This window comes from Brienomyrus brachyistius, chromosome 8, assembly GCF_023856365.1.
Source record: "Brienomyrus brachyistius isolate T26 chromosome 8, BBRACH_0.4, whole genome shotgun sequence".
Classification (NCBI taxonomy): domain Eukaryota; kingdom Metazoa; phylum Chordata; class Actinopteri; order Osteoglossiformes; family Mormyridae; genus Brienomyrus; species Brienomyrus brachyistius.
In genome coordinates, this window is record NC_064540.1 from 11,997,925 (window position 1) to 12,011,087 (window position 13,163).

General features: G+C 41.6%; 1 protein-coding gene across 1 annotated transcript in view; it reads left to right on the forward strand.

The window, feature by feature from the left end:
* The first annotated feature begins 1,695 nt into the window (after positions 1-1,695).
* The window catches only part of fer1l4 (fer-1 like family member 4), a 36,376-nt gene continuing 24,908 nt past the window's right edge, over positions 1,696-13,163 (forward strand). The window contains exons 1-15 of the mRNA XM_049022858.1: positions 1,696-1,905; positions 3,234-3,752; positions 3,965-4,848; positions 5,451-5,506; positions 7,847-7,935; positions 8,898-8,997; positions 9,707-9,801; positions 9,925-9,966; positions 10,235-10,405; positions 10,915-10,975; positions 11,063-11,194; positions 11,271-11,333; positions 11,516-11,600; positions 11,912-12,074; positions 12,511-12,694. Coding sequence (XP_048878815.1) covers positions 4,770-4,848; positions 5,451-5,506; positions 7,847-7,935; positions 8,898-8,997; positions 9,707-9,801; positions 9,925-9,966; positions 10,235-10,405; positions 10,915-10,975; positions 11,063-11,194; positions 11,271-11,333; positions 11,516-11,600; positions 11,912-12,074; positions 12,511-12,694 — 1,320 coding nt within the window. The 5' untranslated portion in view covers positions 1,696-1,905; positions 3,234-3,752; positions 3,965-4,769. The remainder of the gene's footprint in view (positions 1,906-3,233; positions 3,753-3,964; positions 4,849-5,450; positions 5,507-7,846; positions 7,936-8,897; positions 8,998-9,706; positions 9,802-9,924; positions 9,967-10,234; positions 10,406-10,914; positions 10,976-11,062; positions 11,195-11,270; positions 11,334-11,515; positions 11,601-11,911; positions 12,075-12,510; positions 12,695-13,163) is intronic.

The window sequence follows — 13,163 nt, forward strand, 5'->3', positions numbered from 1 at the left end:
AAACCAAGTAACATTAAATTATTAAGCTTAAACCAAGGTAATTAGCAAACCTTACTTATGTTAGCTAGCTAATGTAAGATAAACACGTTAAGTTTATATTCATAGATAAACAAACATACATCATAAATACAAAATTTAGATACCAGAATACCATGTCCATACACAACCCATATCTCATTCAGCATTGTTTAACTTAAACAAATAATATGCAGATTTCTTCATTCTGCCTGTTTGCACCATTCACTCCATTCATCATGCACATGAGTGGGCCTCTTGTGTTCAGAGCAGGGCTGTATGATTCCAAAAATTTGGGAGTTGGGAAACAATGGAGTTGATTCCAGATGCCAGTTTTTCCAATTCTAGATTCCAAAGACTTAAAAATATTAGGACAACGGTCTTAAATAAACAGAGTGGTATAAGTGACGAGATCTTGATTCTTACCAATTGATTTTAACTTAATCTTTAGCTGCCAACTATACATTTTAAAGTTATAATATTATACATTATAATTTGTGTCTTGTTTGCACACTTTGTACGAAAACAAAATGTTAAGGCAGCTATGTCCTTCATTTGGTTTATTTTCTCGCGGATACATTACCTGGTCACTCGTACTCCTACTCTGTTCTATTGCCAAACTTATAGAGGACCCCAGAGCTGTGTGTGTCAAGACGCCAACATTAATGATATATTTGAGTGACATATCTATATAAATACATTATGTTTCACATACATATTATAATTTATATGTGTAAAAAATTTTGTGTTTCTGGATATTCACAAGTTGGCAGTGAACCGTTAAATGGGAGTATTTTTGAGTTTACTAAAAGACATTGGTAAAAACATTGGTTTAAAAAAAAGATCTGGGATCTACACATCTTGGCTTTATTTAGGCATAAGGTTGCTGCTGTTATGGATGGGCATGGAGATGCAAAAGTGAACAAAGGATCAAACACCAAGGGAGACTGGAAAACAAGGGCGACTGAACATTACTACAAAAACTGAACAGGGAGCAAAAACAACAAACAATGACAGAAATTCACAAATACATAATAAACAAAGAAAATACTATAACAGAAAGGGAAGCCTGGATGACATAGCTGCCTACTCAGCCCATTAAGTCATGCAGCGGCCCAGGGAACAGGAGAAACACAAGGAGCCCCAAACGGGATGGCCAGCGACACCTGCTGGCTACATGGGGAACTGACATATAAAAGGGGGCAGGGCAGGACAGGAACTGATCCTGACTGCTGTGTTAATTAAGAATTGTGAACAAGGGCTTAGAAAAGATTACAAAAATGTGGGGCCAAACTAAAGTAAATAACATATAATTTTTAACTGTAAATATAGGGGGATATATTCCCCCGAGCCCTATGCAGTTCCTACGCCCATAATTGTGAAGCACATCTATTGAAGTGCAGCTATTATTCGCAAACGTTCATATTCCTGGGGTGACTGTTCACTACCATTACAGTAAAAGACCTATCAAGGTAAGGCATCTTGGCAATAATGTATGTTTAAGACTTTTAGGAGGTGAGGGGGATTCTCTGTCCCTAGCTTCAGCCTAGCAATAATTTGAGGGGGGAAAAAATCACGATGTTAAAAATCCATGTTTGAATGAAAATGACCATTGGCACTAACATTATATCTCAGTGCTCAAAATTACTTTTTATTTATTAGCAACATAAGCACGCCAATGCAAAAATTAATTTAGACTTCTTAAAGATACGTGCCGTGCGGTGAAAAGCGTGCCGGAAAATGCATAATGAGCCCGGCTGACCAACATTTATCTCTCCAACCGTCGGTAGCTGATGGATTCAGAACAAAAGTTCCCCTCCTGTACAGGGGCGCTGCACGACGTATTTATTGTTTGGCGCTTTAAGCTCATCTGCTTTCTGAAAAAAACTTGTAGGTGGCTGCCTCTTTTATGTTGAGCTCTCTGCTGTCCTTGCGCTTTTGAAGTCCAGACACATTTTACTTTTCATGTTGGATTCAGAGTTAACGAAAGTCACTGGCTGCATTCAGTATTTACATGCACAGGGGATCAAACTACTTTTGCTTTTTAGTCGGGGGAGGCGGTATGAGGACGCAGGGAGATACGCAGATAAAGGAAACAGGCAAACGAGCAGAACATATCATGTAAGATATTATTTTTTTCTATAATATCAGAAAGAATTAAAAGTAGAAACCACAATGAAATTATTTCCGGTGCTTTTGGAGTGTTTCTCACTCGGCCGGGGCCCTGGTTAACCTGGCCCACCATTACTCACAGTCCGATGCTTCTGTACTCAGTGTTCGAAGGCATCCTTTGTGATTAACTAGGACGCGCTATGCAGCCAGCTGTACCCATGTCATAAACAATAAAATGAACCAAACTCTGCAGCCATTTGTCAGTTTCAATCCATCATTAAGGTTTAAGCACATTTTATTTCCATTCTCATTTAGCTGATATTCCAGCAGACTAGAAAATACTGTAAGTCAACCAAAATTGGCCTGATTCCTTTTCTCATGTTTGGCTATCTATAATTATTTTTCATGTGGTGGGAATTTTTTATTAATATGTTTCTTACTATATCAGTATCATACTGGAAATTCTCACCGAGCCACTTGCAGTACATCATGATGTTAATTATAACATTAGTTGAAGCATGACATGTCTAACAAAATACCCGCTACTGTAAGTCACTTCTCCTTATAGCTATAGAATTGTTTGTCTTATATATTGCATGACTTTAGGGGATGAAATTTGACAGCATGGAGGTAATATACCTATAGGTACTTTCAAATGGACCTCCTTGTTATTCTCTACTAGTATTTGTGTTAATGTTTACAGCTAATCGTGTAATAATGAGCATCTATTGTCTTTTCAGCTAAATGTTCTTTTTCCTGAGTTAAGATTTTCTTTTTCTTATTTGAGCCCCGAATGATTTCTAAAAGTTCTTTCATAGACCTTGCCAAATGAAGTATACAATGGATCCTACAGAAATCTGTCTCTGGCTATTTCATGAGATTCTGGTAAATCCAATACTCAAGCTTCAGTACAAAAAGTCATAAGTAAATAAGTAAATAAGCATTCACTGTAACAAATTCACACTGGCAGCTGAGATGTAGAAACCATTCATCAAGGTTTGTAGCCCTAAGAAGGCAGTGCTGAGGACAGACGGCATTTTCCACCAAAGGATGCCTAAACACATTTCATAAGCATATGGTAAACTACCCATCCATCCACCCATCAGAAGCCTGGAGCTAACCAGATGGAAGCACCAGATGCAGGGTTCCCAGGCCGGGAGGCAGCTCATCACAGGGCACGAACACTAAATCCTATAGAGCAGGAAATCTGGAGAGAGCTCCAGATGCAAACACTACATGGGTTTTAAGCCCTAACACTGGAAGTGTGAGATGAGACACTGAGCAAACATTCTGCCCCACAAGCCAACTCCCGTGGGTCCACCTATCCAATACAGGCTCACAGTGTATGTGCAGTCTGTCCCATGACCTAACGTCATGGTTTGGAACCAAGCAAAGAAACCGGAATCCCAGCTCTGGCATTCAGACCCCTACCTGAGTGTAGGCATCCCACTGTGCCACCCTGGCATGCTTTACCAAACTGGTGGCTGTAGGTGCTGAGTTAAGCTACTGGGCCTGTTTATTAGAGATCTGTGATCTGGGATCTTTGGCTATCAGAGGCCTGAACAGAGGACCACAGCAAGAAACTACAGCAGAAAACTGCCAGGGTGCGTGGACAAACATGAAAGGTACAGCGTAATCATCCCCAATACTGAAATGAAAAAATCTTGTTAGATTCTTGATTTGTTAGTAGTAGTTGGGTTGTTGTGTAGCTGTTGTAAAGCTCCTGCCCTAATACTGCTTAAAACTCACTAGAAGCTCAGCCTCGCTGCTCATACGCCTGATTGACTCCTTGAGAGCATATTTGTTTGCAATTTACCTCACTTTTCTGTTTTCTCAGGTGAGGGTCAGGAGCACTGCGGGGCCTGGAGACTATCCCAGGCAGCAAAGGGTACAAGGTTGGGGTCCACACTGGATGGGATGTCAAATAAGTTGCACCAGGCAATTTTACACCACAGAATGTTGTTTCAAAGGGAGACAAAGGGATCTAGAAAAAAGTTCTTGGTAATGTGAGGCTGCCAGAAGCAATGGCAATAAAACCCTGCATGAAGTTCAACAGGTGAGCATGTTGTACATGTACCTCCTAACAATTCAATTTAATGTAAGATCCAACAATTTGATTTCAAGTTTTATTGCTGGGCTTCTCATTGGCCTGTACATGCAATGTCTTCTAGTTCTCCAAACGCTTCATAAATGAGACTGGAGGTTCAAAATGGGATATTTATCTATCCATCTACTAACAGTGTTTCCTGGTTAGAGGTAGAGGGGGACCTGAAGTCTCTCTGTGTAAAGCATGAGGCTAGGGTACAACTGGATGGGATGCCAATCCATCACATGTTCTTACCCCAATTAGCTGCCTGTCTGAGTAACAAACCAACCCCCTCAACAATGATCAAGTATAAGTACTGTGTTAATACGAAACATGAAATATGTCAAGCACCCGGGTTTCCTTGGAGCAGGGCTAACCACTCCCAGCAGTGTGGGATCTCCTCCACAAGAAATTATTTACAGAGTGAATACACCTAGTGACAGCGACAGAGCCTAGCCTCTCTGAAGCAGGCAGTGCTGGGAAGCAGTGAGTTTGCACACCTCAACTGGGACAGCTCGACTAGCTGTATGAGGCATGTGAGGCTACAGCCATCAACATGTCTATCACTGTTCATTTAAAGAAGATCAGCAATCTGCCAGGGAAATATGATCGCAAAGTAGAGCTGACCTTCAGAGGTAAGTGGGCCTGCTCTCCCACATATTCCATAATGTATGGCAATTTCTCGGCTAATATGCACCCACATTAAGAGGGTTCTCCATGTGTCGATGACTTTTCTCTTGTATGTTTTGGTTATAATATGATGAAGAATGATGTAGTATCATTGTTAATGCCTTTCAGGCTCTCTCTAACTTAATGGACTTGCTCATTTTTTAGTAGAAACTTTAGGTTTCTGTTTCGCCGTTGATCGACCTTTAGTGTATTTACAAATGAAAATGCTGATTTCTGGTAAAATGTTCAGGAAATCCTTTTATACTTGTAAGTATTAGTATTTAATATTTTGGAAGATTAAGGTGTAGTTAGGTTGGTGTGGCCAGTGTCACATTCACATTTTGAATGACACAGCAGGACATTATCACAAGCTGTCTGGCAATACGAGGCAAATGTTTCACAATATCATGATGTTGTTTTACTGCTGTTCAAAGCATTCCAGAGCAGTGCTGAACTTCTCACTCACCTTGGCTCCATGCTGGTTTGATATGGAAGCTGTGATTTCAGACATCCTTTTAGCAATTACCATTGTTGAGGCATTACCCCCGTTTGTGTTTATCCATGTAAGACTTCACATACAAAACCAAGATCCTGCAGTGTGAAAATGTGGCCATCTTCAATGAGGTAAGCCTCCATCACCTTTGCTAGCTATGACTATTGATCCACCTGTCACACAGTGTTTTTTAAAATGTCTTACTCAATATTAATATCTTGCACAGTGCCTATTATATCACCTTTCACTGGTTTTTGCTACATTTACATATTTAGCAGACCCTTTATTCAAAAGTATCGTACAATTGAGAAAGCCGGGTCAGGCAGTTGTTGGTGCTATTGGAATTAAGGGCCTTGTCGTTGGAACACTCTGTCCGCACCGCGATTTGAACCGGTGACCTTCTGATCAGGGACACAGCATCCTAACCAACTATTTGGGCATTACATTAAATAGACATATAGCAGAATTCCTTATCAATGATTTTTAGTTTACAGTTTTGCAAAAGAGATGGTTAGCGTGTGAGAAACATCATAGTTGGGGTCACGCTCGTTCTGGGGTGTGGTTTTAGCTGGGATGATTCAGAATGGTCAAGAAGCACTTTAGCATTTATACAAAGCACATTCGCAGTCACACCCTCTCCGTTTTTTCCCCTTCAAACACTGTCAAGGTGTTCGTATTGACATTTGAGTTGATCAGATTGTAATCTTGGCATAAAACAAAATAGTAATTTAAGGCCTCCTCCAAGGGCAATTCTTTATGTTTTTATCTTCATTACAATATCCCAGTTGAATCCTTTCACTCTGCACTGGTTTCGGATGCCTGCCGGCTGAGAAGGGTTAATGTGGTGCAAATGTAAAATATGCATAATTATTAACAGACAGTTAAAGCATTAATAATCATTACACATTCTTATAATCACTGGTCCTGATTATACATCCAATAGATCTACAGCATTACTTTTGGCAAAAATAATCTTACGGTGTTTAACATAAATATACATATGGTTTTGATTTAGATTGCATATATTATGTTCATTCTTAAAATAAAATTAAATGTGGTAATATCTATACATGCCTTCTAGGGATTCATTTCTTTTTCAAGACATAGAGCAACACAAGGATAGCAAACATTTGACATGCATGGCTTACAAATCTACAAGGAAAACATGTGTATGCCGTGAGTTCACTTTGTCCCAAACTGCACCTTTCTCAGTGAGTCACTGGCCTTCCTTGATCTCACTGCTAGCCAGCACACGCACCTCCCTCATGGCAAACACCTGTTCCCATGGCAACTTTCGCAGTCTTTTCTAATAACAACAGCCCCCCTTCCTTAAAGTTCAACATGATGCTGAAGCAATTGTTCTGTTGACACAGTAGCCATCATAAATGTGTCAGATGACCTAGTTACAGACACCTAGTCTATTTGAAATGACAAGGATTTGATTCAGTTAGTCTTCTCAACCTGGAGAGTAAACGAAAAGCTTAGTTAGACATTGTGTAATATTTAGGAAAACAGACTCCCAGTTTTACTATATTAGAATGATTTTTCAGAGAAGTTATACGTCGGTATGAATACATGTATTGATTTGCATTTATTGAGTAGCCACTTTATCCAAAACGATGTACAATTGAAAGTGCAGGGTCAGCGATCGGGGGTTAACTGGGGCCTTGCTTACTCACAAGAGTCGTAGCCCACCGAGCCACACAGTGTCTTCAGATTGCATTGCAGTAGATCATGAGCCAATGATGATTGTTAAAATCCACTGGTCCAGGGCAGGGGGAACATATATCTGAGGGAGACAGGTCTGGGTACCGAGGAGCCCACAAGACCATACAGGAAACGTGTGCAAGATAGTACCTATGCAACCCACCAAGGAGGGCAGCTAGGGCAGCAGTAAAGGGAAAGAAAAGAACAAAAAAGGATAATTACTAATTCCCACAGAGAGCACCAGCTTAGACTAACATCGGTCCAGAGCTACACCATTCTGCAACATTATATAATTACTGTCATCAAAAGCAATGTATATACACACATCCTACAGCACGCATCCACACTCCCAACACCAACATGGATGACAGCCGAAACGCCAATCACTGCAGTCTTCCTCAGCCAGCATCTAGATAGGGCCAGGCTCCACCCACCCAGCCCCTAGCAGTCTGTTGAGTGGTCTGAGGCGATGTCAATCATCATTAGCACAGGACATTGGGGAATCACCTAAAACAAACACAGACCACAAGCATGCACGTAACAGTGATCATGACCTTGCATGCATTGTTACCCTTATGATGAACCTGTTCAGTTTTTCTGTTTTTTTGGTTATAACATATTTCATGTTTTATCTGACGCTGTGCCCGGAACTAATAAGACAGAAAAAGAATTGCTTGGAAACAATCACTTTGCGGTCAGGCTATCGTGGATGCTATCGCTGTACATGTGAATCAGAACTGTGATTATTTTTTGTGCTCCTCCAGCAATTTAGGTGGCCTCACTATGGGAAGGTTATCAAAGACGAGATGCTCTCCATCAGCGTGTTTAACAGCAGCAGAGTCTTCAGCAACAGGTCAGGCCTGTGCACTGAGCACTCTGATTGGCCCACTCTACCACTTTCCTCCATTCTACATTATTAAATCATCTGTAGAGGAGTAGGTAGTATAGAAATTCAATCAGTAAATAGACTTGGTAGGTCAGTAGATAAACAGTTTTTTTGATAAAAATCACGGTGGGGCCTGGAGCTGATTCCAGATGGCATAGAACCCAAGGCTGGGGTGCACTCTGGATTGGTTACCAATCTATCACAGGCAGGGGCGGTTTCAGTTTTCTGGGGGCCCCAGGCTGGGGGCATCCTGATGTAGCCCAGGGCCCGGGATATAGGCATTGGATAGCTTATGCATTAATCTGCCCCAGAACTAAAATGACTATTAAACAGGTAAACATTAAAAAGTAATATCGACTGCTTCACTTGAAAATGATCCATCAGTGTAATTAGACCAAAAATGTGTTGAAACATGACCTGAATTATGAGCCCTAATGAAATCCCACACATAATTATGACATATCTACAAATTCATGGCGCAAACCATCAACGGAGAGGAGCCAGAAAGCTTTTTTGATTTCCATGTGTTTTTAGGTAGCTTTCATAATTAATCTTAAAGATTTCTGTTCATGATTTGAGCTTTGTTAAGCAGTAGAGTGCACCTACCAGAGATATCATCACTTGTTGACCGATATTCTATTTTTTATATAACGATTCTCAATTGAGCAAGTACTCTTGGTCTGTTGTATCTGTGGGAGAAGTGTTTGACAATATGGTTGGTGCCCAGCAAGGTGCTGTAGCAGAATTAAAGTATTAAAACTGTATGAAAAGAGAAACTGCAGCCCAGTAATAGGCCGTGTTATTTTGCTATAAAGCAGTGGGACCACTATGCCACCACCTACAGCTACCCTGTAGCCATTAATGAAATGTGAAGGCACCTGACTGTCACATGTTTCGTGGGCTTATGGGAGTGTGGCTGTCCTTTTCAGGTTGTTAGGGAAGCTGGTCATCAGCCTTCAGCATGTAGTGGCTTCTGGAAGGCTGTTGCTGCGGGAACCTCTGATTGACAGCAACTACAGCCTGACGGATGTAAGTCACCATGGAAACACAGTAGTTTAGGAATTGGTCTTTTGACAGGAACAGGGTTTGTGGTAAAACCTTAAACTATTTGCAGGTTTAAATCACAACAGAGGATCTTCAGTAATAGAAAGGTAATCTTCAGTGAGGTACATAACTTTTAAAAATGCTGCATAAAAATGACAATCCGTCATTGTACATTAAATGAAGCAGCATGGTTTTGTTCTAATTATAGTAATTGTTCATTTCCCCTGGCAGTTAATTCTGCTCCAGTGACTGACTGTGAGATAATCGATCATCATGTATCATCAGGCACATTAATGAAAACACAGATTAGTTGATCTTATATCTATATATCTTATATCTATATAAGACATTGTGACTAAATCGGAGTGGACCATGGTTAGAATAAATCTATGTGTTTAATAAAACCCATCTGAATGACATTATCAATAACAGAAAATCGCTACATTACACTCATATGATCATTGCAGTGTGTAAATGAGTCATTTTAAAATGGACATTGGCAGCTCCAGCACTAGAGATCCACCGAAGAAACCTGTGTTTGTTCTTCCTCTTGGATACTTGGATGATTTGTTAAGCTGTTGTGTTCCTGTTGTGAATGAAAGGGTGTCGGTTTTCAACAACCACTGAATTGTGGCGAGTGTGAAGCATATTTTAGTCCTGAAGGTTGTCTTGTTTCTTCGTGTTTGATATCCAGATGTACATTGAGCTGGAGGTGCGGTACCACCCCGTGCAGGGGGCAGCTGGAGGCTGGGAGATAGAGGAGTTCGTCAGCGCAGAGGATGGAGATGAGTGAGAGACTGCTCTTTGTGCTGGACAGACGTCTTAAGCACTCCTGGGTGTGAGTGTGCCCATGAACGCCATACTTCCATAGAGATCTTAACAAATTGTCCTTCTTAATTCGCCCTCTCTTAGGCCTGGACTTGTAATCCAAAATTCTGGCATCTTTGAACCAGGGTAAGTAGATTTTTTAATGTTGAAACTTTAGCTTAACATTGTTTGATTTCATCATTTTGCAACACTAGCCTCGCGGCTCCAGGATTAGCATATGGAGTCTTCATGTTCTCTCCATGTCTGTTGGAATGGATATTCTAATCCAAATTTCAAACGACATTCAGCATCTCACTCCTTTGTTTAAAGGAGGACCTTTGCTGTACCTTTTAAATCCGTCCATCTCGGATTCTCTGTTTGATTCTCTGTCTGATTACGGACTCTCGGCACCTAGTTCCAAGCAGATCGGGCGACCAAATCTGCTGGACCGGCAGACGAGGAAGCTGGGCCGCAGCCTTCTGAAGAACGGTGATGATGATGACGAAGAATACGACGATGACGACGACGATGACTATGACACAGCGGACATCGAGATTGCCAACATGACTTTCACATCCATCCTCAGGTAGGCCGTGTTGCTGCTCCAGGCAGTCCTTCCCATATTTCAGTTACTGCTAAACTAGTTTTTTGTGAAATCTGATTGGCAAGTGGGTGATATGGTGGCACAGTGGTTAGCACTGTTGCCTCACACCTCAGGGATCTCTGGGACCTCTGGGCATGTTCTCCCTGTGTCATCGTGGGGTTTCCTCTGAATACTCCAGTTTCCACCCACAGTCCAAAAACATGCTGAGGTTAATTGTTACCAAATTGTCCATAGGTGAGCGTGTGTGAATGAAAGTTGTGTGGTTGTGCCCTGCAATGGGTTGGAGCCCCCTTCTGGATTGTTCCCTGCCTTGCCTACAGGATAAGCTCCGGACCCCCTACAACCCTGAATAGGACAAGTGGGTATAGAAAATGGATGGATGGAGGGATGACTGGCAAGATAGCATTTTTGTAGCGCTGTATGCAGTTGGTCAGTATGAGTTTCCTTTAAAGAGGTTGGTCTGAAACGAGCTGCATTCTCTTCCCCCGCAGTCGCTGCAGACCACTGTCCAAGCACGTGCTAGCCGCTGCTCCCAGAGTGCAGTCCTTCCAGGTAAGATGTCCACATTGACAGCCAATCAGCAAGCACAGGACCAGCCCACAGGCGCGTTCCTAAGCTCGGTTCCCGCTGGCCTCCTAGGTGAACGTCAATGTGGTGGAGGCGCAGAAGCTGGTGGGAGTGAACATCAACCCGGCCGTGTACGTGACGGTGGGCGAGGAGAAGAAGCACACCACCACGCAGAAGTCGACAAACTGTCCTTTTTATAATGAGGTGCAGTGGCTCATGCATTTCCAACTGGCTCTTTTGTTTTAATGCCAAGGCTGATGACTTGCTTTTTTTGCTTTAGAACTTCATGTACGAATTCCAGGAGACACAAGAAGTTTTATTCGACAAAGTAATTGAGATATCAGTAAGTATTAAACATTTACATGGATATTTATATTAAAATAATGTTTTTAATAATGAACATTCAACTTGTACCATATATAACAGTGCTAGCCAAATGCAGAATGATGCAAATGTCTTTGGTTTAAAAAACAATGTTCACTGTCCACAGTTAGATGTATGCTAATGACATAACTTGCCCTACAGGTTGTCCACAAAAAGACTCTGGGATTACTTATGACGCGAATTGGCAACTTTAAGATCGACATCAGCACAGTCTACAGCCAGCCAGGTAAACAGACCATGCTTGTAAAGAGAGTCAAACCTAAGGAGGAAGCCAAATAGAACACACTGCAGATATTTCATTTAAACATACACATTTGCTACTGTATATTTATTGTAGTGTATTTAATTTACTTGGATTTTATTATAAATAGGCAGCAGGGATTCTATGGAGAATAAAGGGTGATCAGGTGGGATAAAGTGAAACTACTGAAGTTACTATATTACTCTACCACATGTTTTTTCAACTGTCAATTGTCAACACAGGCAAAACCATGAGTGTCGTCATGCTAATGAATATCCGTGTGTCTCTAAACACAGACCACCGGTTTTACCAGAAATGGGCCCCACTCACAGACCCGAAGGACACACGGACGGGGGTCAAAGGTTACGTCAAGTGCACCGTGAGCGTGGTAGCCAAGGGAGACGCCATAGGCATACCCAGCATCCCTAGTGTTGGCAGCCAGAACGACGAAATCGAAAAGTGAGCCTTCTCTACATCATGCTGAGCATGGGGGCTGGGGGGCTGCTACATTTCTTACACCCCCTCGCTGGGTGGTATGAAGTAGAACCTTTATGCTAATAAGGATCAAATAAAGGCTTTTAAAGGTCAATAACCAATTTGAATTGTAATTGGTAAGCCATTCCAAACATTTAGATTAATATATTTAGTATGTGCTTTTATCCAAAGTGACATACAATTTAAGAAGCAGGATCAACCAGTCCCTGGAGTGATTGGGGTTAAGAGTCTTGCTCAAAGGCCCAAGAGTGAAATCACTCTGCCGACCATGGGATTTGAACCAGCAACCTTACGACCATGGGCCCTAATCTGCAAAGATCCACACAAAAGCCAATTAAAGTCACATGACCGATGATAAACAAAACCGTAATTCTATTGGCCTCCTCTGCTGCCCCAACAGGAACCTTCTCCTGCCCAAGAGGATGCCAGTGGAACGACCATGGGCCAAGTTCCTGCTGAAGATCTACAAGGCAGAGGGCCTGCCCAGCATGAACGCCGGCTTCCTGGGAAGCTTCTCAAAGATGATGGGAGAAAAGAAAGTCTTCATTGATCCCTATGTGCAGGTCACATTTGCAGGACAGCAGGTACAAGAACAAAGGCAGTCTGGGTAGTGCTTGAAACTCAACAATGACACATAACCATTTTATTTTTGTATGCCTGTTTGTATTACATCCATGATTAACTCACGGGTCTCATGGAGGCTGTATGCCAAATAGTGGTATCCGGTAATACTGGTTGGTGTTTTTCTTAGACTAACAGTCATTTACTGGCAGGTATTTAGACTCATAACATAAACTCAATCCAGTGAAAAATAGTTTTTTTTTCTCCAGGAAACTTCAGGATATATTTCCATATCTAGGAGGCTCATGTACATCCCGACAAATATAGTTACATACACAGAACACACCTTGAAACAGCATTATTTGAGAACTGGGCTGTGGCCCACATGTTTGCATTGAACATTTTCCTTCTTTAAGAGCCTTTGGAAAAGGCAAATATTTGAAATGATTTATGTCCTTGATGACGTCGTTCCGTTTGTTCACTTCATTGCGA